The 27073-nt window shown below is 41.9% G+C and overlaps 1 protein-coding gene across 3 annotated transcripts in view; it reads left to right on the top strand.

Annotated features, from left to right (window-relative positions):
* The window catches only part of METTL24 (methyltransferase like 24), a 115965-nt gene that overhangs the window by 14400 nt on the left and 74492 nt on the right, over nucleotides 1-27073 (top strand). Inside the window, exon 2 of one of the 3 annotated variants that reach the window (XM_047762660.1) lies at nucleotides 20883-20981. The exons of 1 other annotated variant lie outside the window; for it this stretch is intronic. In XM_047762660.1, coding sequence (XP_047618616.1) covers nucleotides 20883-20981 — 99 coding nt within the window. Of the gene's footprint in view, nucleotides 1-20882; nucleotides 20982-22910; nucleotides 22948-27073 lie in introns of those variants that run through there. One more of the 3 variants, XM_047762668.1, reaches the window with a different exon arrangement.

Genomic DNA, 27073 nt, shown 5'->3' with positions numbered 1-27073 from the left:
TAACTAAGTGCATATTATTATGCTTGGTACCGTATGTGCATTTTGAAGACAAACTCAGTTTAACCAACACAATAAACTAAATCTAAGTACTGCATGTAGTATTATGCAGAATATAGGCTTTCAGAAGCTTACAATTTAAGAGGGCGGTAGGAGGGGGGCCACTGTGCTAGGGGAGTTGCCTATAGACATTTGTCTTCTCTCTTATGAAGTACCTACTTAATACCCTTGAATTTGTCTCTGCTCACAAAGTCTAAAATATTTACTATCTATCTACAGAAAGCATTTGCCATCCCCTGCTGTGGAAGTAGCCTTAGGGTCACCTAACTGTGACTGTTTCAGGTGGGGGTGACCACTGACCTGCAGGGGCCCCAATCCAGTGCATGAGACTTCTATGCTAGAGTTTTGCCACCTGCAGCAGGGGAAGAATGGTCCTAGGCTTCCAACAGGGATACCGAGAACACATTTGGTTCTCTCTAGCCATTCATGGGAATGTCATCATAAAGTCGGCAAGGTCTTTGTTTTGTGGCTATTGCCATGTAGTGAATGTTAAAGTGGTTCAAATCCTGATGTTTGCTTACTACTTCCTGTTACCCACATTTTCTAACACACATATAGATTTGTTGAAATTATGACAGACGACCCCCTCTTTTTCAGCTTCTAGATTCATGCTTTATTTAATACTTAAATTAAAATGATTTGAGCATGTGCTGTTAGAGGTCTGGTTCCTTTCCTCCGCTCAAAGCTCTGATAATATCCGGGGCTTACATTTTCTGATCACTCTCCTAGCTCAGTATTTCACCTCTGGCACTGCGTTTTCCTGTCTGTTCTGCACTGACCACTTCTTTTATCACCCATAACACAGGCATTACCAAAGGTCTCAGGATAATAGAGGGAGATGTCAATGAAGTTCAAATCAAAAATCAACTTAAAATTGATTAAAGATTTCTTACCCACTGGCAATTTCTTACTGGCTGTCTCTTCTTCCTAGGCTCCTATACCATTGATTTTGCCTTCTTTTATCTATACACTGGTCCCTTTCTTCCATTTTCAAGCCTTCAAACCATCACTCCCCACCCTATTTGCTTGAGCTTACAGCAAACAAATCCCAAATGCATGTCATTTTCTTACTCAGGCAATTTAGTTTTCTCTTCTCCTTCTAGGCTTGGCATAGAGATGAATTATGCCACTCTGGCAGGAAGGCAGAATTAGTTGCAATCAGTGTTTGTTTTTAAAAATCATGTTTCTTACATCCTCTTTACTATTAGGCAATCCATATAATGTGCTCAGCACAGTGCCTTGGATGTATGTTGTAAGCACTCATTACATGTTGATTGTGCCAACTTGGGTCCAGTGCTGGTCCCCCCATCCTCACAATGGCTACTGCTGCTTTATGACAGAGGGTAAATACATTATTAGTGACATTTTGGCAACAATAATGTATTGCTTCATGCAGAACCTCCTTTTTTCTTTATATGTGTCTTCATTACTTCCTTTGGATTTGGGGAATCTCTGGCAAGCTCTTTCCTTCTGTCTGCCATGGAAATTAGTTTACACAGAGGGTGCTAACATGAACTTTAGGGTTTAAGAGTGCCCGGAAACGACCCCAAAGTGGCACAGCTAGGTCTATACCCAAGACAATTGAAAACATGTGAATAATGTAAATGAATGTTTATAGCAGCACTATTCATAATAGCTATAAGTTGAAAGCAACCCAAATGTCCATCAAATGATGAATGCATCCACAGAATATCGTGTATCAGTATCATAGGATATTATTCAGCTATAAAAAGTATGAGGTCACGTTACATGCTACAGTGTGGATGACCCTTGAAACAGTATGTATGCTAAGTGAGAGGAAACAGTCGCAAAAGGCTGCATTTTTTTTTGCTCCATTTTAATGAAATAACCAGAATAGGCAAATCTGTAGGGACAGGAATAGATGAGTGGCTGCTAAGGGCTGGTGGAAGAGGGGAATGGGCAATGACTGCTACCGGGAATGTTTTTCTTTTCTTTTCTGGCTGCCTCCGTGGCATATGGAATTTCCTGGGCCAGGAATTGGATATGAGCCAGAGCTGCAACTATGCCACAGTTGCAGCAACACTGGGTCCTTAACCTGTATCCTCAACCCACTGCATTAGGCTGGGGATCGAACTCGTGCCTTCACAGAGACAAGACAAATCATTAACCCACTGAGCCACGGTGAGAACTCCCTGTTTTTCTTTCCTTTTCTTTCTTTTTTCTTTTTTTTCTTTTCCTGTCTTTTTAGGGCTGCACCCTCGGCATATGGAGGTTCCCAGGCTAGCGGTCCAATCAGAGCTGTAGCCACTGGCCTATGCCACAGCCACAGCCAGAGCTACGCGGGATCCTAGCCACATCTGAGCTGTGGTATAGGTTGTACATCCTTAACCCACTGAACAAAGCCAGGGATCAAACTCACGTCCTCATGGATGCTAGTCGGGTTTGTTAACTGCTGAACCACAATGGGAACTCCCGGTTTTATTTTCTTTTTGAGATCATGAAAATATTCTGGAATTAGTGGCGATGGTTGTTTAATCTATGCATATGTTAAAAGCCACATAATTGTTTGCTTTAAAATGGTAAATTTTATCATGTGTGAATTATATCTCAGATAAAAAAAAAATATTCAGAAGCCCATGGAGTGAATGGCAGGTGTGAAATCACATGCTTTGAACATGCTTTGCTCTGTCCAGATGAAGATAAATTGACTGTGAGAGAGCCCCGGGACCCCAGCCTGATGGTGCTCGCTAATGGGCATGAGCGGACTCAACAGAAAGCTGGAGTCCACATGCTTGCTTCTCTAGGAAGTACCTGGCTTGGCCTCTCAGGAGTGGTCACTTGGCTACTGGTGAACTGCTTGATGCTCACTCTCCCATCAGTTTCCCAGGCCTGGCAGATGCATTGTGGAATCAGACACATGCAACTCCACATTGAGAACCCAGCAACTGGCTGTTTGCCAGATAAGGGGGTTGCCCAGGCTGCCATTGCTCTGAACTTTCTGGCCCCCTAGTGCCATTTTTTTGCATAGAGCGCTGACCCAGAGCACCAGGGGTTTGTCAAAAGAGGTGGCTAGATACTGGTCAGCCCATTGCACCTTTACTATGAGTGAGTTCTTTTGCTCAGCTACCTTGGCTCTTTCTTCTTTCTCACCTTCATGTTTACCCACATGACCCTTGTCACCTTATTCATAATGACTTTTGTTCAGGGAACATCCTGTACAATTTGGAGAGCATTTTTGTTAAAGGGAACAGCAGTTATACCAATATCTTGCTTTTGTACAACTCCCAGCTTACAATGGCTTGCTCTGATGTTATGGTTCTCATAGTGGCTCTATGTGTGAAGTGGATGTTATTTCCATTCCACCAAGAAAAAAAAATCTGTTTAAACAATTGATTCAAGGTAAATAGAGATTATAACCCAGGTTGGCTGAGGTATCAGTATTGTTTCTATGCTATACAATGGCTACCTACCTCCATGCTGAAATCTGGGTCTCAGTTGATTACTGTTAAGGTTAAGTTTGATATAAAGGCTTCCCATTGGATATTTTCCAAGTCAAATAATATATTTTAATGCTTACTTTCAGCTATTTTGTCAGGTTGGAATTTCAAGCATGCCTTATATTGCTTAAGAACAAATTTGAACTGATTATATAATTATGATAGGGAATGTTCTTTTGAATAGTGAATATTCATTTTGTACAGAAATAGTAAAAAAAATGGCTTATTTAACTAATGCACACTTAGAGGACATTAACCTCAGTCAGAAGCAGACAGCTACGTCGGTTTTGAAACTGTAGTGCTTGAATTTATTTGGGTACCCCGGATACAGAGAATTGTTTTGGAAAATCTGAGTGCCTAGGCCTTCTTCCTGGATAGGGAATGTTCTTATTTATAAAACCAAACCACTAGCATAGATTGGAGCCTGTTTAACACATACAACATTGTATCCATCCTTGTTATGGTGATGTATCCAGACAAGGAACAGGAAAAAAAAAAAGAGTACTATCTCTATGTATAATTTGTTATTTTAAAAATATAGGCAAGCCAGGATGCTGATAATTAAAATAAAGTCACATGTATTTGGTCAAGTCATTAATTTAATAGGAAAAACATATCAAAAGTGCTCTTAAGGCTTAAAAAAATTTTTAATAAGAAAACCATATAGGGGTGGGAGAAATAGAGTAAGAAATTGGAAATTTAATTTTCTGTGTCTTTATCTGAGGAGTTGTTAGATTATAGTTATTTTGAAACCCAAAATTTTCAATTTAAAAATAGAAGTGAAGAAATAGGAACAGATTGGAGTTTGGAAGGAAAAAAACATTAGTGCAAAAAAAAAAAAAAGAAATGTAACAGGAAGACTCTGTACAGGGAATCCTTGTGTTCAGCTTCTTCTCAAATTTCCTCTGGACTGTGTTGACAACTAGGGTGGTGAAGGCTTGAACTGAGTTCAGTATAGTGATTCTTCACATTTTTTTGAGCTATGAAAATTTGATGAAGACAATTAGATGAAAGCTATGGATAAGCATTCAAGAATACTGAACATCTGTTTGCATACACTTCATTGGCAGTTGATTTCAGGGGGTTCTTGGGCTTCACAAAAATTCTTAATCCAAGAGTGGATCAGAATCACTCATAGGGGTTTTTAGAATACAGGTATATCAGCCTCCTCTACCCCAGGCCTCCTGGGAGGGACAGTTCCCTCCCTTAAGGAGGCATAAGTGCTAGGTTAAGACATGTTGAGTTATGACTGGGATGGTTGATTCCTATGGTTGGGGTAAATGTTTCAATAACCAGTGTTCACCTCTAAGTGAGAGGTGTCCCTGTGTGATGTGCTTTTGTGGGCTGGAATTGCCTCACTGCTGGCTGGGCTGAGCCCCCAGAGGTGGAGCCCAAAGTCCTGGCCACAGCACATGGGGTTGGGACCAGCTCAGGCCTGGCCTGGTGCTGGGACATGGTGCTGAGATGTGCAAGTCTACTGATGGCCTGTTCTGTTTGCCTTGGTCTCAAGTTACAGCTTGGAGGAGAGCCATATTTTATTTTCAAAATAGTAGCCAGTGGGTTCTCTCTGCTGTTGATTTTTATGTCATTTCATTTGTAAATAAGTGCTTGTCTATGCTGTAAAAAATGTTGAATGCCAAAAAAAATTTTTTAAGACAGAAAAATTCATAGCTTCTTGAGAAGCATATATTTATTAAAAAGGAATTTATGGGTTATCTCTTCCAGCCTTCTACTTTGTCCACAGTCCTGCTTTATGTTTATGTTTTGCCAGCTATGCACCGACATTAGTCTAGCATCTAAGTTAATTGGTAACATTACACTCTAACTATGCATTTGTAGAATCTCTACAATCATATAATGAGCAAGTGGACTCATATCCATAGTCACCAATTCATGGTAATTGGTCAGTTATATAGAAGGTGGTTAAAATAGAGTATCGCAAAGAAGTATACACACAGTCTGTTTTAACTTAAAACATATGGAAGTGCATTTGTTTGCCATTCCTGTGTTTGAGGATGGCCCCTTGCTGGAGTTCTCGTCTTTTCTTGCAAAAACCCATCTGAACTGCATCACCCACCATTTCCAGTTTTAGTTTCTTCAAAGTAGAGCAAGAATTTGACACTTGTGAAGTAATGTGAGTGCAGAACACCTCTGGATTTTAGTGATTTTGTTATTCTTTTTTTACAGTTACTTCACCCATGCCGAATGCAATAATATTTAAAAATAGTGCCCAGCTTTTCTCGAGTTGGGTTTTTATAGAAAAGTGAACCCGTTTTCTTTCTGTGGACAGATTTCATCATTTTACCTAAATTTTGATTAAATTATATAATTCCAGTAACTTGTACAACTGATATAAACTGGTCTTGGAACAAACCAAATGACTCCTGGTAAAAATATGACTACATTCATAGCAGCAGGAGTGCACAGGTAGAGAAAATAGTCAGTGTCAGTACATCTGACAAGGTTGAGTGCTTCTGCTATAGTATATTTCAAAGAAAATCAGAATTGTGCACTATATTCTGAAGCGTTTTGGAGTTTCTTTATCTATAAAAAAAATTCCTGCAGTGAGGAATGCATTTATTTTTTTACCTTTAAGAGGATCTTCACAGCATTGTTGTACAGATTGAATGATGAGGACTAGATCAGGGCACTTAGGATCAGAAGGTCAGTCTCTACAAGGCTTTATGAGCTCAACGTCCCATGGCAAACAGAGTTTTTACCTCTACCTGAGCAATGATTTTTTTTCTGCATTTAACAAAATTTACAGTAACAAATATTTATAGTTTCAAGGTCACATGCCAACAGTCTTTGGAATTATGAAAACAAATTTTCAGTTTTATAGAAAAGCTCTGTCTCTTCTTAAATAGACTTCAATCAAATCTGACTTTATGATTTTAGGATATAGAATATGTACAGCTTTAGCTTAAATTTTATAACTGGTATGTAAATATTTATTAACTTCTTTTTTTTTTGTCTTTTTGCTATTTCTTGGGCCGCTCCCGCGGCATATGGAGGTTCCCAGGCTAGGGGTCAAATCGGAGCTGTGGCCGCCAGCCTACGCCAGAGCCACAGCAACGCAGGATCTGAGCCGCGTCTGCAACCTACCCCACAGCTCACGGCAACGCCGGATCGTTAACCCACTGAGCAAGGGCAGGGACCGAACCCACAACCTCACGGTTCCTAGTCGGATTCGTTAACCACTGCGCCATGACGGGAACTCCTATTAACTTCTTAATCTGTCAAAACAAATGTTAATTTTGAATAAAATATCACGTTCTCAACAATACTTTTTTTTTTTTGCCTCTTTCTAGGGCCGCTCCAGCGGCATATGGAGGTTCCCAGGCTAGGGGTCTAATCAGAGCTGTAGCCGCTGGCCTTAGCCACAAGCATAGGAACACAAGATCTGAGCCATGTCTGTGACCTACACCACAGCTCACGGCAACACTGGGTCCTTAACCCACTAAGCAAGGCCAGGGATCGAACCTGAAACCTCATGGTTCCTAGTCAGATTCGTTAACCACTGAGTCATGATGGGAACTCCAACAATGCTTTCTTAATGTTTCTCTCAGGATTCCTGCTACACTGCTTGCCATCTCTAGTTTCATTTTAATTTGAACCAAAGACATTTAAGGTTGATAATAATTTATTTCCATTTAAATAAAGGTATATTATTTAGCTAGATTAAGGTATTATTATAAAGCCCTACTTCTTCCAAAGTAATAACAGAATTGTTCTCAATCCCAAGAATTCTGTCATGTTCTTTTCTCCCTGGTATTTAAATCGATGTAAAAATGTCCCTTGCAATCATTTCCATGGGGGACTGTAAAAGAAGTAAAACACATGGTGTCCTCACAAGGCTTGTAGTCTGGTTTGAGTAATAAAACTGACACACTTGAAACAGCCTACACCAAGCATCTAATGAGGTATTAGACAAGAAGTACAAGCAATCATTGCCAAAACACACGGTGTGTATAGTTTATTTTGTGCATAGTAGAGGTTTGAGTGGTTAAGAAATCTGGGGGAAATATGTGGGACTAAAACTGGACCTTGAAGAATAAGTGGAATTTGAACTGACTAGGGAGTTAAGGGAGAGAATCCTAGGTAGGAGGAAAGAGGCCTGACCTGGCATGTTAGAGGCAGGATGCTCTCAGGAAACAGAACAGAGAATAGAATCTGTTTTTAAATCACTGTCCGTATGGTCTTTATCTGAGCACTTACTTCCTAACTTCCCGGAGTCTTTTCTTGGCAATGAATTTTCTCTGGTTACACTTCTTTTCTTTCCTTATGTGAAAACCTCCATAAGACCCATGGCCTGTTGTAGCCTACCATTCGATCATTGATGACAAGGCATTGGGAAGGCTCTGCGGGGATGCGTGTATTCATAACGATGATTACCATATTTTACCCAGTGCCTTTTAGGAAGCTGTATCTATCAGGATAGGCTAGTTTATGCAGCAGAAACAAACATCCTCAAAATTTCAGTAGGTTAAAAGAACTCATGCTGTATTTCCAGTGTGGATTGGTGGGGGTAAGAGGCAAGATCTGATCTTCCTGCTGTCAGTCAGGGACCAGGCGGACCTTGCCTCAACTTATATATACTGTTGCCATTCATCAAAAAAGCCTGAATCTTTCCCCTGCCCAGCACTCTGACACTTTCCAATACTCCTTTCTCTCTCTCTCTCTCTCTTTCTCTCTCTCTCTCTCTCTCTATATATATATATATACACACACACACATATATATGTTTTTATTTTTATAGCTGCATCTGCAGGATCTGGAATTTCTTAGACCAGGGATTGAATCCAAGCTGCAACTGCAGCCTCTGCTGCAGCTCTGGCAATGCTAGATCCTTTACCCCACCCTCCCAGCCTAGGGGTCGAACCCACACCTCCACAGCATCCAGAGCTGTTGCAGTCGGATTCTCTAATCCTCCTTTTAACGCATTGTCGATTCATCATCCATGACATTTTTAGAACCCCTGGTTAATTTTTTTTACTGCATTCCACATCTTATGGATAAGTAATTTCAAAAATTTTTTTCTCATTACATCAGTGAGTATATCAGTGCAAGACAGCCCTTGTGGTTTTTACCTTAGAAGCCCTTCTAGGTTGCTCTGAGGCATATAATGTCTATCTTAGCAGGAAAACAAGATATGGGGAAGATAAAACTCTGGGCCCTGGGATGAAGGCAGCATGGCATAGCAGAGCAAGGATGGAACTGCCTCCTAGAGGTCTGGGTCTGAGTCACAGCCCTGCCTCTGCCTACTTCTGTCATTTCGAAACTTTGCTGAGCTTCACTTTCTTCAATTATAATACACAGGAGTTGGTCTGGATCACTCTTGAGGTCTTTTTTTTTTAAATAATGGATACACATTTTTTTAAAAAAAATTTGTTTGTTTACTTTTTAGGGCTGCACCTGTGGCATATGGAAGTTCCCAGGCTAGGGGTTAAATCAGAGTTGCAGCTGCCAGTCTGTGCCATAGCTACAGCAATGCTGGATCCTTAATCCATAATCCACTGAGCGAGGCCAAGGATTGAACCTGCATCCTTATGGATACTAGTTGGGTTCTTAACCTGCTGAACCACAATAGGAACTCCTTAAGGCCTTTTTGTTATAATGATACTCTACTTTTTGAGAGAAATAAAATTTAAACCTAGACATAGTTTCTGTCTTCTGAACTCTAACCTGTTTGTTTTTAAAGCTCTTCCTTGTGGATGGAAGTTTATTTTTCTCTAATGCAAGGAATGTTCATCCTCCTTTCTCATAGAATTTAGAAATATGGTCAATATTTTTTATCAGCTTAGCTCTGCTAAATTTATTGGCATGATCTGTCCCCTTTACTCTTGTTATTTCCCGTCTGAAATGGGGGAAGGGGACTGGGCCAAGGTCAGATGACATTTTGGCAGCTTCATTTCTAACCTTGGAGAGTCCCACTCTTGTTCAGCAAAGAACTCTGAGTCCAGAGAGCTATATACCTGGTAATAATTGACCTCCAAAAGGGTCTGCTTCCTTCAGCAATTCTTCATGTTCCTGAAAAGGGCCATTTAGTGATAAAGATTGCAGATCACTCCTTCCATTTAGGTTTGAAGCTTAAGTGCTTTTGGTTCCTTTGTTGTCCAGCCAACTCCCTCTGCCTTGTTTTTACACCCTGGCAGCCTCCCACTGATGAAAAAGAAACATTTATTGGGCTGCTTCTACTTGTCAGGCACCATGACTTACAGTGCACTCAGGCAGAAAAATGTTTTATAAATATAGAATCATGTGAGGAATGTCCAAGAACCAGAGTCTTATCTCTAATTGTCAGTAGGATTCACTCAGGTTACTGGATATTATATCACAATCAAAAGAGCCAGGGAGGGGCAATATGGGCAGTATGGAACATGGAAATACGAAGATGGCAGGAGTTGGTAAATAATGAGTGGACATATACTTAACACTGAGAAACACATACATATATACCTACATATATACATATAGTCATAGTTGTGTGCAACTAATGGTTTATATTCAGTAGGATGTGACAGCTTCATCAGGAAATTGATGATACCCTTAAACCATGGCGTGTGGTTTTTCTGGGGTTCCAACCCCACATTGCTCTTGCCCTCCCACCCACCTTGGCTGTCTTATTCATGGAGACTTCCCCAGCACTATCCAGTGTCTGTGGTTGATATCCAGGCACGGCTTTGTGTCTCATCCATGTGTTGTGCCACATGCAGGTGTTGTTCCCCGTGTCAACCTGTGGGGTGGTTGTTGGATGCTGCAGCTCTGCATCTCAGATGCTCCTGTGGTCTCTGGGATGTGTTCTTTTTGCCAGGACCCCTGTCCCCCTGCACTTGGTGATTCTGGGTGACACATTTAAATTCTTTCTGATAACAAAAATGATGTCTTGCTTAGACTCTAGAACTGAAACACATCCCTACGAAACTGCTTGACAGCTCTGAGCTTTACCACGGACAGGCTTCCTGCTCAGTGTTGTGCCACAGAGCCTTGTTAGGGGCCAAGGCTGAGAGGCTAGCAGGGCATCTTTATGGATGTGGCTGGCAGCCTCAGGATCACAGTGAGGGGACCCATGGGGAGACTGGTGGTTTGGCATAAGTTTTGAGGACTCATGTGGGCTGAGAGCCACCAAAGAGTCCTGGATACCACTTATGGACAACTCTAGGTCCCAGATAAACTTGTGCGGAGAATGGAGATGGTTGTGCAGGTATTGAGGGAGCAATGCACTTTCCTGTCATGCCCCCCCCCACCACTTCCTGTTTCCTCCTCCCTCCTTTCTGATGGTTTTTGTCTTCTCCCCACCTTCAACTAACTCCATGTCTCCTCTGGCTTTGCAGCTAATGTTTGGGGAGTTGGTAGATGTTCGAGGGATGTTAACTGGCTGGAGTTTTCAAACTGAAGTAATTCCATGACCTCATAGCAGAGTGGTGCTGATTCAGATGTTAAGTTTCTAAGATTGAGTCCCAGGAAGTCTGAGCACCTTATATGTTTAGAATAGGGTGTGTGTATGTCTGGAGGTGTGTGTGTGGGGGCAGGGGTTGGGGGGCAGTAGAGAGATAGAGAGAGCACTCAAGAGTGGAAGGGAAGGGGAGGGAGAGGGGGGAGAATCCTTTAAAATGTGATAAATGCTATTTCTACATTCCTATTTGCTTTTTTAGGCAAACATTCTTATATAATCTTTCTCTTATAAGACAAATGAAACTCCTCCTTTCTTTTCTTGGTTGATGTGTAACCCTAGTGAGATCTATGATTTGACATTTGAGTGCCTACTGTGTACAGAAATGCTTTAGAGTATCTACATCGTGAAAACAAATGAAAACCTCTGCCTTTCACTGGATCTACTCCAGGAATTTGGCGTCTCTTTCTATTGTCTATGATAAAACCTTAAAATTACATTATATGTTTTATTCTCTTCACCATCCCCTTGTGTTTCAGTCTCACCCAGACTTGAACTGTTTTGCCACACACAGAAAACGTAATGAATTAAAGAGGTAATTTTAAGACCAGAACCCAACTCAAATTTGGCATTTCTTTCTAACTTACTGGGATAATTTAGAGAATAAATCTAGAGCTGAGCATTTATTCCTCCTTGTGCTTTTATTTTTTATTTTATTAAAAAAAAATTCTTCCTAAAAGTTATCAGGGCCTGCTTGAATGATAGTGCATTTTTTCTTCATCAGAGTTGGGTTGATTTCTGGTTCCCTTGCCTCGAAGCCTACACTCTGTGTAATGATACAAAGGTGGCAGATTGATGGGGAAAGGATTCAGAATGTGCCCTGGATTTGGTCTTCAGCCTGTGTGCTGTCTGCTGCCAGAGACATGGAGCAGATGGACTTGGAGAGGTGGGGCTAGGCCTTAATAGGGAGGAGGTCTTAGAGTAAGAAACTCCTTAAGGGCTGGGCTGACTCTGTAATTCCCACCTAGCCATTTAGACCCTGGCCCACTATTAAGTCTATCACAAGATCAGTAGAGACAGCATTTTTGTTGTTGTTGTCTTTATTTTTCTGCAGTTTGTGATGTGTATGGGTGTGGATTTCTTTGTGTCTTTCTGTTAGGTATTTGCTGAGCTTCTTGAACCTTTAGGTTTGTGTCTATTGTCCAATAGCCATTCTATCTTTAAATCTTTTTTCTGCACTGCATCCTTTTCTCTTCCTCCTCTGGGATTCCCAAGACTGAATGTTAGACCTCTTGCTATTGTCCACAGGTCCCTGAGGCTCTTTTCATTTGTTTTTTCAAATCATTTTTCTCTTTGTTGTTCAAGTTGGATATTCTCTATTGATCTATGTTCAAGTTCACTGACTTTTTCTTGTGTCATATTCATCTTGCTCTTGAGTCCATCTACTGAGATTTTTATTTTGGTTTATTTGGACATTTCAGGTCTAAAGGTCCACTTGGCTCTTTATATAGCCAGTTTCTTTGCTGAGACTTTCTATCTTTCCATTGGTTTCAAGAGTGTACACTCTTATGTCTTGGAGTATTTCTGTAATAGTTGCCTTTAAGTTTTTGTCAGATAATTCCAACATCTGTGCCATGCCTGCACTGGCATTTATCAATTTTCTTTTTTCCACACCAATTGAGATTTTCTTGATTCTTCATATGCTGAATAGTTTTGGGTTATACTCTGGGCATTTTGTATTAAATATTATAGATAATGTATTAAATGGTATAATAACTGTATTAAATACTATAGATAATGTCCGCATATTTGTTTTTATAGGCAGTTGACCTGGTTGGGTGCAGGCCTCGAGCTCCAGCCAGCCTTCTATGTGTTGTAATTTTAATTTCAGTTCTTTTTTTCAAAATCTTTTCAGTGTTTTTCAGATCTGTCCCATGTGCATGACACCCAGTGGCCAGCCTGGGAGCTGGTGGACATCTGTCTGTTAGCTCAGTGCTATCCAGGATCAGATGCACCTGCATACTAGGTTTCTGTAGCAGATTGTTTCCAGGACGTCTAGGAATGCTCAAGCCTCTTATACAGTGACATACTGCATTGGGCCCTTTGTATCGCCTGGGTTCTGCATCCATGGCCAAATGTCTTATCCAATTCTCTGCAGTTTCTGAACCTCTGGCTAGAAAGGTTAGGTTTTAGTTACCCCTGTTCTGCTTGTGTTTTGCAACACCCTTCCTATGACTGTGACCAAGTCCAAGGCCAAGCTGCCCAATAAGAGACAAATACTCAGCGGGGTGTCACTTTACCCTTTTGGGGCCACAACCTTCAAATCGAAGAAGAAACTCTTTCTTCAGAGTTTTGGGTGCCTGTAGACTCCTGTTGTGGCTTCCACCACTGCAGAGGGATTACCTGGGAGCTGGAAGGCTAGAATGGAGGAAATACAAGGATGGGCTGGGGGAAAATGCGGACCCCCCAGCTTTCTCTGAACTTTGGGAGACCCCTGCCCTTCTTAGCTTGAACTCGGGGCTCCTCTTGGAGCTCTCAGTCTGCGTGGATGCCCACCTCCAGTGTGAGGCTGCCTTGGAGGGTGGGGGGCCCAAGGGAGAATACCAGAAGAAAAACGGTGGTGACCTTACTGCCGATTCCTGGTACTTTGAATTCTGGTCTTCTTCCCCAATCTGTCTGCTAATATTTACTTTTCAGATTCCTCGAATAGCTGCTCAGTACATTCTGTCCAGGCTTTATTGCTGTGTTCAGTGCCAAACACAGTGAGGGTGTTCTTACCCATGTTACCCAGAACTGAAACAGACATTTTTGTTGTTTTGTTTTTTGTCTCTCTCTTTTTTTTTTTCCTCTGCTTTTTAGGGCCACACCCATGACATATGGAAGTTCCCAGGCTAGGGATGGAATCAGAGCTACAGCTGCTGGCCTACACCACAGCTATGCCAATCGAGGGATCTGAGCCACATCTGCAACCTACACCACAGCTCATAGCAGCGCCGGATCCCCAACCCAGTGAGTGAGGCCAGGGATTGAATCTTCATTCTCGTGGATTCTAGTTGGTTTCGTTTCTGCTGTGCCACAAAGGGAACTCCGAAACAGATTTTTTTAAATTAAATTTTTACATGGGGTACCTGAATTTTAAATGTCACCGTAAAGTGTATAACTGACCCTTGTTCTTACTGCAGCAGAGCTGATTCTGAGAGAAAGGCCAGTTACATGAGGTTGTGGGGAGAGGCATGTGAGCTGCCATCCCAGAGACTCTTGGAGCCCCTGGTCACACTTAGGCAAAATCCTAAAAACCATGAATATCTCAGGGCATTATGGAAAGGCAGGCTGAGGCTCACACACTCTGCCCTGTGCCTGGATTCATGCTCTGCCCAGGCACCATTTTTTTCCTCTCCCTTCTCCTTTTAAAAAGCAACAAACAACCTACTTCAATCATTGTTTCCTGCCCACTAACAGATGCTCTTAATTAGCACAAAATTGCAGCAAAATTGCTAAATAAATATATTTTGCTTGTTTTGGGTTTGTTTCTCCCATAAAGCTTAGGCTTTCCCATCAACTCATAGCACATGCTCAGCGTATTTTTTAGTTTGAGTCAAGGACTCCCAACCTTATTCTTTTCCATGGGCACAACTGTAACGCAGAGAATCAATTGTTAGCCATTTCTCCTAACAGAAAATTGCCACTTTTAAAGCCTTTCAAGAGCTTACTAGCTGTAGGAATGTGCATTTAGGAGTATTAAAACTTTATAAAAATATCCCATATGCTCTACCGATTATCATCACAATCAAGAAACTGATCATTTAAATCACTCATCATGCAATTTTATCCCCAGAGATGTGCAGCATTGAAACACAGAGGAATGGACCATAAGACTTTTTCTTTAGGTTTATTTTATATATATATATATATATAATTTTTTTTTTGGTCTTTTTGCCTTTTCTAGGGCCGCTCCTGCGGCATAGGAGGTTCCCAGGCTAGGGATCTAATTGGAGCTGTAGCCGCCAGCCTACGCCACAGCCACAGCAACGCAGGATCCGAGCTGCATCTGCAACCTTCACCACAGCTCACGGCAATGCTGGATCCTTAACCCACTGAGCAAGGCCAGGGATCGAACCCGCCACCTCATGGTTCCTAGTCGGATTCGTTAACCACTGAGCCACGACGGGAACTCCCTATATTTGTTTTTTATTTTAAAAGAAGTTTTAAAAAATGCTTATACAAACCTTGCTTGTATAGCAGATAGTGGCACTGTTGTTAGTTTGACAGTTTCTGTGTGGCCTACCTAAGGTTATTCATGGGCATGGGGGAAATGGCCTGTGAAGAAGAAGGAAGCTGTTCTTCCAAATTTCAAGGCAAAAAAAGCTTTTGCACAAGACAGAATTGATGACTTTCTTTGCAGGTCCTGGGTGGGTCTGTCTGTGTGTATGTGTATATGTATACACACATATGTATATGTGTGTGTGTGAATATATATATATATATATAACATATTCAGTGCAACCAGTTTTGCTTGGGGCTTATGGTCTTGAATTAATATATTTCTATTATGTGTATACGTGTAGGCTGGTAGGCAAAAGAGTATTTGAAAAGATTGCTTTATTTTTTGCATTATCTTTTAACAGTAAAACCTTGGAATTCAGTTTCTTTGGCTTGAAAGAATCATTTTCTTTTTTCAAGAAATGAATTTGATGCTGAAGTCATAAATTATAAAAATATGTGAAAGCCTCACGGCTGTGCTTGCTGTAGGCTTTTCGAGCCAGATCCATTATCTCTGTACACCGGTTTGGACTGACTCTGTGATCACTTTTTATCCTTTGGGGAGAGACTCTCAGATGTCTGCAGAATAGCCCCTCTGAACAATATGAATTAGCTGTGCGTAGACTCCTTTGCTGTCCTTAACATTAATTTTGGGGAATTTTTTTCTGTGTAATCAAAACATTTCTCCTAATTAGAAGCAGCCCTTTTCAATGCACATTTCCTGGAGAAAAAGCCAGATAAATCCTTCACAAACAAAAGGGGGGAGTGCTGCTTACTTTCCTCAGAAATCCAGGACCCTGTCTTCTGTGGGATGCCAGCATGTGTTGGGGGAGGGGCTCCATTGTATGAGTGGTCTGGTGGTTTAAGTAGTGGGCAAGACCACCGACTGCAAAGTACACTTCTTTGTGGCAGCCCATTCTTTAGGCTCGGGAACACACAGACCAGCCCCCACCACCTTCTGCTTAAACTCCTTTGCCTCTCTGTAGACCACGTGGGCAACAGGCAGGACTGGGAATCCACGTTCCCACCTTCTGGGAGTGATGGGGGTAGCTTTATTCTAGCCACTTGATGTTTAAAGTACACAGATAATAGTGTATTGGCATTTAGGGAATTGTTTGGAGTGAAATAATGATAAAATTGTTTTTTTTTTAATTTTTTTGTTTGTTTGTTTTGTTTTGGTTTTTTTTGCCTTGTTAAAATACCAACCATTGTTGTTTTAAGGTGTTCAGAGAATTCTTTTTGTGGGATTTTTGAAGGACAAATATTGATGCTTGCACTAGAGAATTAAGACAAATGATAATTGAAAGAGATGATAAAAGCTAGTGGTTTCCTCGGGGAAATAATCACGAACTGCTGTCAGACTGATTCCATGAGAACATTACTTTATGTGAAATGTTTTTTAAACAGCTCAGGCAAAGCGTTAAGCCCAAGTACGGCTGTGGGCATCTCACTGCCGTATGTTTCTCTCCTGTCCCCACCTGAGACCCCTCAACTTAGATTATTCACTGTTCCAGCTGTCGCATGTAGCTTTGTCGGGGTCAACACTCTTGGAACGGAGAGATAATTAGATCACAAGATGGATACTGCTTGTGGATTCTTAAGATAATTCTTTAGTTTTATTATGTTGAGTCACCATATGGATTCATTATTATTGATCTGTGATGTTACTTTTGTATGTTAGCCCAGGTTAAGTGCTTCTACTGTATTTATGGTATCTTTTTGATGAAACTTTTGGGCTTCTCACAGTGGAGACTGCTTCCTGTAAGATACACTTGTATTTTCTGGCATTTATTTCGGAGTGACACTTGGGGCCTTTCTCTCTCTGTGACCTGATTGTGCCCTATAAAGATTTCTTTGAGAGCCCTTGCTGAACTTGATTGCATTTATTTGTTTACACAGCTGTGTCCTATGTTAAATTGTAACCCAGAGCTTGGCATGTGAGATGCAAAAGGCCACCGAATGAATGAATGATTCCCAGTCAAGTCTCAATATCTCCTTGAAAGGATGCTGTGGAGGAGAACTTCCAGTGGCCTCTCCAGATCCACTCTCCATCCTACTCCTACTGCTCTGCATCCCAGAAGGCTGATCTGTGTTAACCAACCACAGCCTCCCTCTTCTGTAGCTTCTCCTTGGGTTCGACAGTCATGGTGGGGATATAAGAGGACTGGATATGATAGGATTAATTGTGTTCCTCTATTAAACACTTTCTCCATATGGTTTTCCTCTCTGGGTTCCACAAACTCTTCTGCCTCCTTGCTTCTTCAGGCTCAGGGTTTGTGAGGATTCTCTGTTGCTACCAGCTATAGGGGTTGCCTTACTCATTGCTTTCCTAAACCCTGTCTGCACCTTTGTAAATCATTTCTCTACACAAGTCTTCCCACCATATCCTGCTAGGACCTGACTGATATTTGCCCAAGTTACCCAGATGACAAAGTTGTTTGTTACCTAGATATTATAATCTATGTCTTTTGCATTATTTCAAGTAAACACTCTCTTCTAAGCCAGTCTACATCCAAATTAGAATCAAACAGAGCAGGGGTCAGCAAACTACAGCCTTACAGGCCAAATCCAGCCTGCTGGCTCTTTTTGTAAATGGAGTTTTATTGGAACACAGCCCTGACCATTTGTTTACTTATTGTCTTTGGCTGCTTTTGAGCTACAACAGGCCATGAAGAATTGCAACAGAAACTGTAAGGCCTGTAAAGCCTAAAATATTTGCTGTTTGACCTCTTATAGAAAAAGTTTACAGATCCCTGATTTAGAGGAAAACCATAATGTGGGAACTTTTCATTTTCATCAAGAGGCTCCTGGGCCAGATGCTGTGGTACTTGTCAGGGCCCCACAACAGTGACATGGAAGTTTTAAACCCCAGGTCTGGACAAGCTTGCATATAGCATTGTGTTGCTGTACTGACAGCAGTGGCAACCTGGAAAGGCACTTCCTTGCCATTAGATGCAAAATGAATGTGACCAAGCAAAACTAAGAGGCATCTGGACTTGAATGTGCCTATAATTTATGATTTCATAATTAAATAATTTCCAGAAAAGAACAGCTTCCTCTGTTTCAACATTTCCCTGTCAAACTTATTTTGTATTTATCTGCCTCCACCACTAGACTGTGAGTGCCTCCCAGGAGGCTCTAGGTTTTATTCATTTGTGTGCAGACCATTGCCTGGCACAGAGTGGCTGATGCTTGATAAAAAAAAATTATTTGATTGAATGGTAGTCAACAGCTAATTTTGAGAAGGAAAAGGGAAGTAGGGGGTAGAAGGCTTTAACTGGGAGGATATATTACTTAATGTTCTCAGGCTCTCTCTGACTAGAGTCTCTGCCCACTCAACCTTCATAGAACAAGAACAGCTATATGAAGAGCCTGTTTCCCCAGAAAAGGTGCCCCTCAGGGCAGGCTGGCTACATAATTTGCAGGGCTCAGTGCAGAATAATAATGTGGAGGCTTCTGTTAAAACATTATTATTATTATTATTTTTTGTCTTTTTGCTATTTCTTTGGGCCGCTCCCGCAGCATATGGAGGTTCCCAGGCTAGGGGTCGAATCGGAGCTGTAGCCACCGGCCTTCGCCAGAGCCACAGCAAGGTGGGATACGAGCCGCTATGCAACCTACACCACAGCTCACCACTGAGCAAGGGCAGGGATCGAACCCACAACCTCATGGTTCCTAGTCGGATTTGTTAACCACTGCGCCACGACGGGAACTCCCCTGTTAAAACATTATTAAGAGTTTCAAGACAGTGTCAGCACTGAGTCAAACGCAGGCCTAAGAGTGTTCAGGTTTCATGCCCATGACCCTGGCCCCACCTTTAGGATTCCTGAGGAAAAGGTGGCCCATGGGAAATCAGTGTGGGTTCTTTGGTCCAGAGGACTGCAGGGCACTCGGCCATTATAACGTCATGCAGAACTGTCAGGTACTAAGACCGTGGGCTCTTGGGACTTGGTGCAGTGATATGAGTCTCATAATGCTTAATCTGCTTTATCCCTTGTAAATTGTTGTCATTTCTCTCAGACCCTCACGCCAGAGTGCACTCCTCTTCCCCAAACCCACACACCTGTCTTTACACTGACTAACCTGCTTGCCTCCCACTCCTTGCTTTCGGTTTAACCCCAAGTCACCTGGACCACCCCATTTAGGGACTGTTCTCTCTCTCTCTCTCTCTCTCTCTCTCTCTCTCTCTCTCTCGTGCCTGAGGGCTAGCCTGTTTTGATGTTTCTTTTTGGGTGACAGTTCTTGCCATCATACCTGTCTTCATCTGTTCTGGCTGCTATAACAAAATACCATGGACTGGGTAGCTTATAAACAAGAGAAGTTTATCGCTTGCAGTTCTGGAGGCTGGAAGTCCAAGGTCAGTGTGCCAGTATGGTTGGGTTCTAGTGAAGGCCCTCATTTGGGCTGGACATGGCTGTCTTCTTGCTGTGTCCTCACATGGTGGTAAGGTCTAGGGAGCTATGTGGGGTCTCTTTTAAAAGAGCACTTATCCCATTTATGAAGGCTCTACCCTCGTGACCTAAGCACATCCCAAAGGCCCTTCTTCCTGATATCATTACATTGGGTGATAGGATTTCAACATAGGAATTTGGGGTGGACCACTGCAATACCTGACTGGAGAATACTGTGTACATGAATAGTCCCTTTGTTTCATTCCCAGAACCCTCCCCTGTCCCTTCCTCACCATAAAGTGGGGTTTAGGGACCCATCCTAACTACTCTGCAGGAACCCCTGAGCCTTGACACCCAGAGTCTTTCCTGACTCTAGATGTTCACCCTGCTAGCTGCTGGGGATTCTCCCTGCCTGGGTCCTCACCCTTCCCCATCCTACACCCTGAGCTCTACTCTGCCCTTGGGATCACAGTGAGCTTCAGGGATGTTTAAGGTGGTGACAACTCTAGGTGAGAAATGAGCTCTAGCAAAGATTTCATGACTAGTGTTTCTTTTGATGGGAGAGATCCCCATTTTTGTTTCTTCTAGATTACCACTGCTTTCCTCCAACCCTTCATCCATTCAACCCTGGCTCCAGAGGGGGCTTAGGGTTCATCTCTGATCACTAGGCTCCTGGGAGCTCTTCCGGTCCTCTGCTGAAAGGTGGAGGTTTTACAGCAGTGCTAGGAGGACACCTTTGCCAGCCGTGGTGCTGCCTGGTCCAAGGTCAGTCAGCAGGTGCATGGTCCAGAGGCCAGGTGCACTATAGTCTGGAACACTGAGTGATGCCCCACACTGTTCCCTTGCGCTGGTGGGGGAAGATGCCCAAGCCCTCCAAGGATTGAGGAGTTATGGTATCATGACAACAAAACTGGCCCTAATGAGGCACTTATATCTGAAGCTCCAATCCTTGGAAGCTGTAATAATCAGGAAGGTTTTCTCTACAACAGGGAGTGGTCCAAGGTAATATAAAGCTGCAGTTGAGAGAGCCTGGTGGGGTCAAGTGGAGTTTTCCTTTGATCAGAAGCTCGAGACAGACATCCTCTATGGCCTTTGCAGTCTCCTGTTTAACCTGGTAGCTGGGCTTTCCCAGGCCTCATTTGTCTCTCTGTGACTGATGTGGCCTTAATGACAATAGTTCCAAACCAGCTCCGTGCCGCCTGTGTGCAGCTGTGTTTGTTTTGCAGGAGGCTAGCAGCCTTGCCTTGCTGATGCTCCGCATCCTCCCACCCCCACCACCAGCTCCTGATCCCTTATATACCGACCTATGTTTTCTCCCCACAGGGTCCCCGGTGGCATATAGATCTCCAGCCTTGGGCAGGCCCTGCTCGGTCCCTGGATGAAGAAGCCTTGAGGTTCCTGAGATATATCAGCACCATTCAGGTTGTGTTTCAGGCACAAGTGGATTTGGAGACTCTGTAAAAGATGCTCATTGTCCCCTTTAAAGGATTTGTCAGTGAGAGGCTGGGGAGGTTCTCAGTGCCTCCTGTTAGGGACTTGATGGGCAGTTTTTGAGGTCTTGCTGCGTAAATACATCCACTCGCTTAGAAGCAGGTAAAAGATGCCTTCCATCTGCTTCAGCATCTCATCTCTTCCAGGAGTATCATCATCCTGAGATGTTTTCATGATTCATGTCGATATGTTTTAGAGATTCACTTTAGAAAACTGCTTTGGAAAACCATTTGAATCAACAGCTTTGTGCATGTGAGTAGGCCGGCCAGTGTGTCACAAACCAAAGCCATCATCTGGAGGTTCAAGTTCCATTTCATCTTTGGAGCAATCTGCCTTTTCGCTTTTCTGCCACAGAAACTTGGCAGTCAGGGATGTGTCAGGCCAGAGAGCAGAGGAGACTTTGTAGGCAGTGGGAAGAGAAGCTAATGAATCCGAAGGCTCTCTATTCTTAGGGAACTTTAAATCATTACTGAGTACCAGCCTTCATTAGTGACTTAACACGTTGTGGCAGCTCCTGCCCAGTGCCCCCAGCAGGCAGAGACCGTCCATTAACGAGTGTCTGTGGCTCTTGACACATTAATCAGGAGGTTCCATTCTCAAGTAGCTTCATCCTGGGGAAAGAAAGACGGAAAAGGAAATCAAGGCCTGAGGGAAACTTCTCTCTGAACTGAGAGGTGCTAGTAAATTAGGAACTCAGACTGCCTGGGAAGCTGCAGCCTGGGAAGCTGTGTTGTGGGACTGGAGTGGCAACTAAGATCCCTGGTTATTTTGCTTTCCCTTCAGTCTACTGGATCATGGCATTCCCACTTCCCTTCTAAATCCTACTGGCAGCCAAGCCCATTTTTCATCCACGAGAGAGCACTGATTTCTAGAATTTTAGAAGGCTAGTGTAGGGGTAAAAGAAAGTCCCATTTCTCATGTGATGCAGTCAGACAACCAGGGATTTTAATATTTGTCACCTAGACATGGACGTAAAAGCTTGTCGAATTCATCATGAGTAATGGGATGATAAATTGGTCCCCGGGCTTTACAAAATTTCATCTTATTTTGCTGCTGCAAATTAATTTGGTGGACTTATACATACTTAATTAAAATACTGAAATCATAGTTTTATAGTTTGGTTTTACATGAAGAATAAGAAGCTAGATGAGTTACCTGGCACTTTAAGAAGCCCTTAAAAGCCCCAGAGGAAAATGAGAAGTGTTAAATTTGTAGGTTGAATTTGAGAATTGTGGGCCTCATCCCCCCCAAATAAATTAACCATGTGAAAGCCTCCAAATTCCATCTTATATGTATTTCAGCTTAATGAAATACATATAACTGTAACTTGTAAAATATTAACTTAGAAGTTCTTGAGGCATGAAAGGGTCATTTCAAGCCCCTCTTGGAGTTTTCCCAGGCTGAGAGGAAAAATAATTCTTAGAAAAAAAATCATCCTGTGATGTAGTCTGATGTTGTGACCCTGGGCAATTTATTTTCCTGCTCTGGCTCTGGCTGTTCTGATCTTGAAAAGGAAGAGATTGTATCAAATTATTTCTAAGGTCCCTCGCAGTTCTGTGAGCTTGTACTGTGTTAAGAGGAGAGTAGCATTGTTATTAACCAAGTATTTCTGAGCACTTACCATGGGCCAGAAAATGTGCTAGGCCTTGGGGATACAGCCTTTGCCCTCAGGTGGCTAACAGACTAGTTGGGAAGTTAGGTAAATGGACATGTAATTATTATTCAGCTTGATGAGTGTAAGAATAGAAACTTGGTTGTTGACGCTCACAAGATTTTTTTTGTCCTCTAGAAAGAATGAGATCAAGTTCCAGACCTCATGATGGTTTTGTAATCAGAGGTCGTTTTACCCAACTTAAGTCCTGTGCTTTTGTGTGCTTCTGAGTCACTAGGCCAGCAGGTAGGAGTTTATCAGAGATAACGCTAACTGGTTCTTAGTCAGCATTCCACTAACCATTGCTCCCGCCCCCCTCTCTAGCTAATGCAGTGCTTTTGGATTGCTCTGGGGGCTTACGCCTTATTTAGAACTCATCTTGACAATAAAAGCCTACAAAACTGGCAGAATATGAGAGTGACTATTACCTAAAATTTTCAGTTAGCAGTAGTGAGTCATAATGGGCAAGAGAAAAAAAAAACAAACCTCTCTTGGTACTTAAGTAAATTCCACCTCCATCCTCGTATGCTGCTTTGAAGAAAAAAAAAAAAAAATCCCTCAAAAAAAAAAAAAAAATGCCCATGGTCAAGTTTGTACCTAAATGCCTAGCATTTGATATGTTCACCACTGATTTATTCATTCCTCAATTCAGTAGGCCTTTGTTGAGTACTTGCTCTGTGGATGACACTGTGCTAGGCACTGGCTGGGATGTCAAACCTGAATTAATATCCCCACACACTGGTAAACAGCTAGGGTGCAAGAGAGCTGTGCGATCTCTAATAGGGGGAACAGATGGCTGGGTAAGCTTCCATAGGCCGAGAGAGCTTGAGAACAGAAGCACAGAGCACCAGACAGTGTGACATTGATGGAAGTGGAGATGATGCCCCTGGACTTGTACATCCTGGCGACCTTGATGGCATGATTGGGGACCTACATTTTTTCAGTGTGGCACCAGAGAATATGGTATTTCGGTAGAGTGGGCAGAACATCAAGTTCAGATTTACTAGGTATTGCTTTCTAATGTCAAAGGCCATGATTACATCTTTGAGTTTTGCAGTAGATGATACACTGTTGCTGACAAGAAACAGTTAAATCATAGACACAGTGCTCTGTTCTAAAGGCAGCCTCCAGATCCAGCTTCTTAAGGCAGCCCCCAAACCGTATGCCTTCAGAAAGCATGGCTTGCAATACAAAATTAGTCTACCCAATGGTTGCTGTTTTAAAAAGGAAAGAATGTTTTAAAATCAGCCTATCTATCTAATCATCTACCCATCTATTTGTAAGAATAACATAAGAACCTAGGGATCCAGAGATCCAGATTTTACAAATTTATAATAGTAGTTTCTATTATATTTATTGCCACACACACACATACTAGGTTAAAAGCAACAAAAATATAACTCTTTCCTTGATATTTCACCTTTCAAAATAATGGATTACGTTAACATAAGTGTGATTATTGAAGTGGTTCTTGCCAAAAGTCCCTGAATTTTAAGGTTTCCCTTTGCCAGATTCTACTTATGGGTTGGCAGAAATGCTATTCAGGCTTTTGGGATATAAAATGAACTGAAAATAAATTAGGTCCCTTCAAGTTAAATAACTAAAAAGCATCTCAGGAAACAGTTTTTTTCCTGGAGTCTATTTTCCTTTGTCCAGGCTTAATTCTCTTCATATGGCTAAAATTACAAAGGGAATTAGAGAGAGAGAGAATGAGAGAAAAGGCATAATTACCTGAGTAAGAGCATAGCTAGGAGTTACTGCCCTCACTGGTTTTGCTTGCAAGAGAGTTTATTGAAGCCCTGGCCATAAATCTTAATAAGAAAGTTTGAAAAATCAATATTTAATTAATTTTTAGGAGCTGAATTTTACTCATTACTCCTAGTAATTTTCAAAAGCTAATGTCTATAAATGAGATGGTTAATAAATGGTTAAAATGGAAAAACTTCTGTGTTATATTTTTGAGGTAGGAGAGGAAAGGGGAACATTAGTGGAGATTGGATGGAAAAGAATGTTTTTCCAGCAGGATATGTGCAAGATGAAATCTGTAGAAGAAGAAAAAATGCTTAAAGTGCCGTCTTTAATAGAAGAAAACCTCATTCCCCCAGATTCATAAAGGAGGAACAGCTGAACCTCAGAACTCTGAAGCCTGACCATTACTACTTAACTGACTCTTGGGTGCCTCTGGCTAATTGTAGGGCCAATTAATCAGAGACCCCAAGAGTCAGGTAAGTAGCCCTTTGTTAAGAGTGAGTTTGGAGGGGCTGCTGTTTCCAGTTGAAAGGTGCTGGCCCAAGTGTAGCCTCTTCCCTTAATTTGCTAAGGCACAGATGAGGCTAAGCTAGAATATTTCAGTGGGGCTTTACAACAGGCTGTCAGGAAACTCACAGGACCACCTGGATAAGAATAAGCTCCACCTGGGGGAGCCTATTAAAATGCATGCTCCCATGTATCAGCCTAAGATTCTGCTTTTACAGATATGGAGTGGGATGTGAGAATTTGCATTTTTAAGTCCTCCCACATCCATCAGAATGCAGGTGGGCCACACTTTGAGAAACATGGTGGGAGAGGCTAGAGTTGGGTTTAAATGGTATTGGGAGGGTATTATGAACAGGCACCTTGAATGTCCATCTCCTGGTCTGTCTCTTGGAGGTTCTTAGAGAGTTCATACAAAGAAACAATAACAAATGGGAATCATTATACCACTTTAATAAAAATACCTGAGGAAGCTGCTCCAGAACAAATGACTCAGGCTTAGGAGGTCCAGGCATGTCTTTGGGGACCACTGAACTTCCCTGGTTTAACTAACTGCCTGCAGGAAGCAAGGCATGGAACCGAGTGCCAGTGAAGGTTTAAAGCACTATAATCTGCCTACTAGTAAAAATAAACATGATGAACATCAAGCTTTGACTAATTAGATTGGCAGCTTCCCCTTTGGGTGGATGAGTGGTGACAGGAGGTGGGAAGGCAGAGAAATAATTTCCATGTATCTGTGGGAGAATAGTAGGAAATGAACTATACAAATTAACGTGTTGATAAATGTGTTCTGTACTAGTTGCCTGAGAAAAGATTCAGTTCCATTTTCTATTATGATTTTTTCCTTTAAACTGTGGTTGTGGATAGAGAAGTAGAAAGATACTGGGTTGAGGATGTTAACAAAAAATTAATCAATGTTCAATCTGAGAAAGGTGTGGAAAATTTTATTCAAACCAAACCGGGGATCATAAGCTGGGCGATGATCTCTCAGAGAGCTCTGAGGATTATTCTGAGTAGGTAAGTGGGGGAGGCTGGCAGATGCGTGATTTTCACAGAGAGGTATATGCAATCAAGCACACATCTTGATAGAAATTTACCATTAAGAACAAGGAATAGATAATCTTAATGGTTTTAGTGGTTTTCTAAGTATGGGAAGATGCAAGAAACTGGATTCATATATTTTCTCTTGAAAATATCTAACTATCTGAAGCTCTATTCTTCCAGTTTTTCCAGAGTACAAAGTACCTCATCCTGATCTTTGCCCCAAATTCCTTTCAGGGTGTGTTGTAGATCAGCAACTGTAGTGGCTGATGACTTGATTTTTGTAGAACTGGATGGTGGGCAACATTTTACCATCCTTTCCCTTTCAGTCTTAACTTTGACCAAGATTTGGGAGGCATTTCGTGGTCAGTTTGTCCCACGGCACTAGGCATTCCCAGATCAGGTGAGGACTGGGTTGATAGGCGACTCACTGTGCTGTTACTGTTAAAAGTGGCCCAAGTCTTCTGGACCACCTGTCTTACTAGTCTGTCATGGTCCAGGAAATGTTTCCTCTTTTGCTTCTTCCCATGTCTAGAGTCAAACTATTACAATCATTGATCTTATAGGACTATAGATTTGGTCAACTGTTTCAAGTCACCTAATCATCATTAATTTTTTTGGAGGCTCCATCACACCTTTGGTGGTGCAAGAAACAATAATCTTGTAAAATAGACAGAGTGCAAGTAAAATAGCTAAAAACATTAATAAGGTCATGAGTAAATATTTAAGCTAAGAACTGTTAATTGAGGCCCAGTATCTCTCCAGTCATCTGACCCAGTCTATTCTGTACTAGTCACTGCCTTTAAGGGAAATAAGATATTGGCATTGTGCATAAAACACACCAATGAGTCTGCATGTATAAGGCAAGTAGTGGGTCATAAAATTTTATGTTTAAATTTTTCTTGCCTTAACATTTGAATTTTTCTTTCATCAAAAGAAAAGAATAAATACATATTCAGGGTTTCACTTTTTAAGCTTTCCTATAAAATGTCCAAATTCTAGCAGAAGTCTCTCTCACAGTCACTGATAGATAGTGCTAGGATGATTTTGCCAGGCAAGCCCTATTACAGCAAGAATA

The sequence above is a fragment of the Phacochoerus africanus genome, chromosome 2, assembly GCF_016906955.1.
Source record: "Phacochoerus africanus isolate WHEZ1 chromosome 2, ROS_Pafr_v1, whole genome shotgun sequence".
Lineage (NCBI taxonomy): Eukaryota > Metazoa > Chordata > Mammalia > Artiodactyla > Suidae > Phacochoerus > Phacochoerus africanus.
Note: the sequence above shows the minus strand (reverse complement) of the source record. Positions and strands in the feature narration are given on the sequence as shown.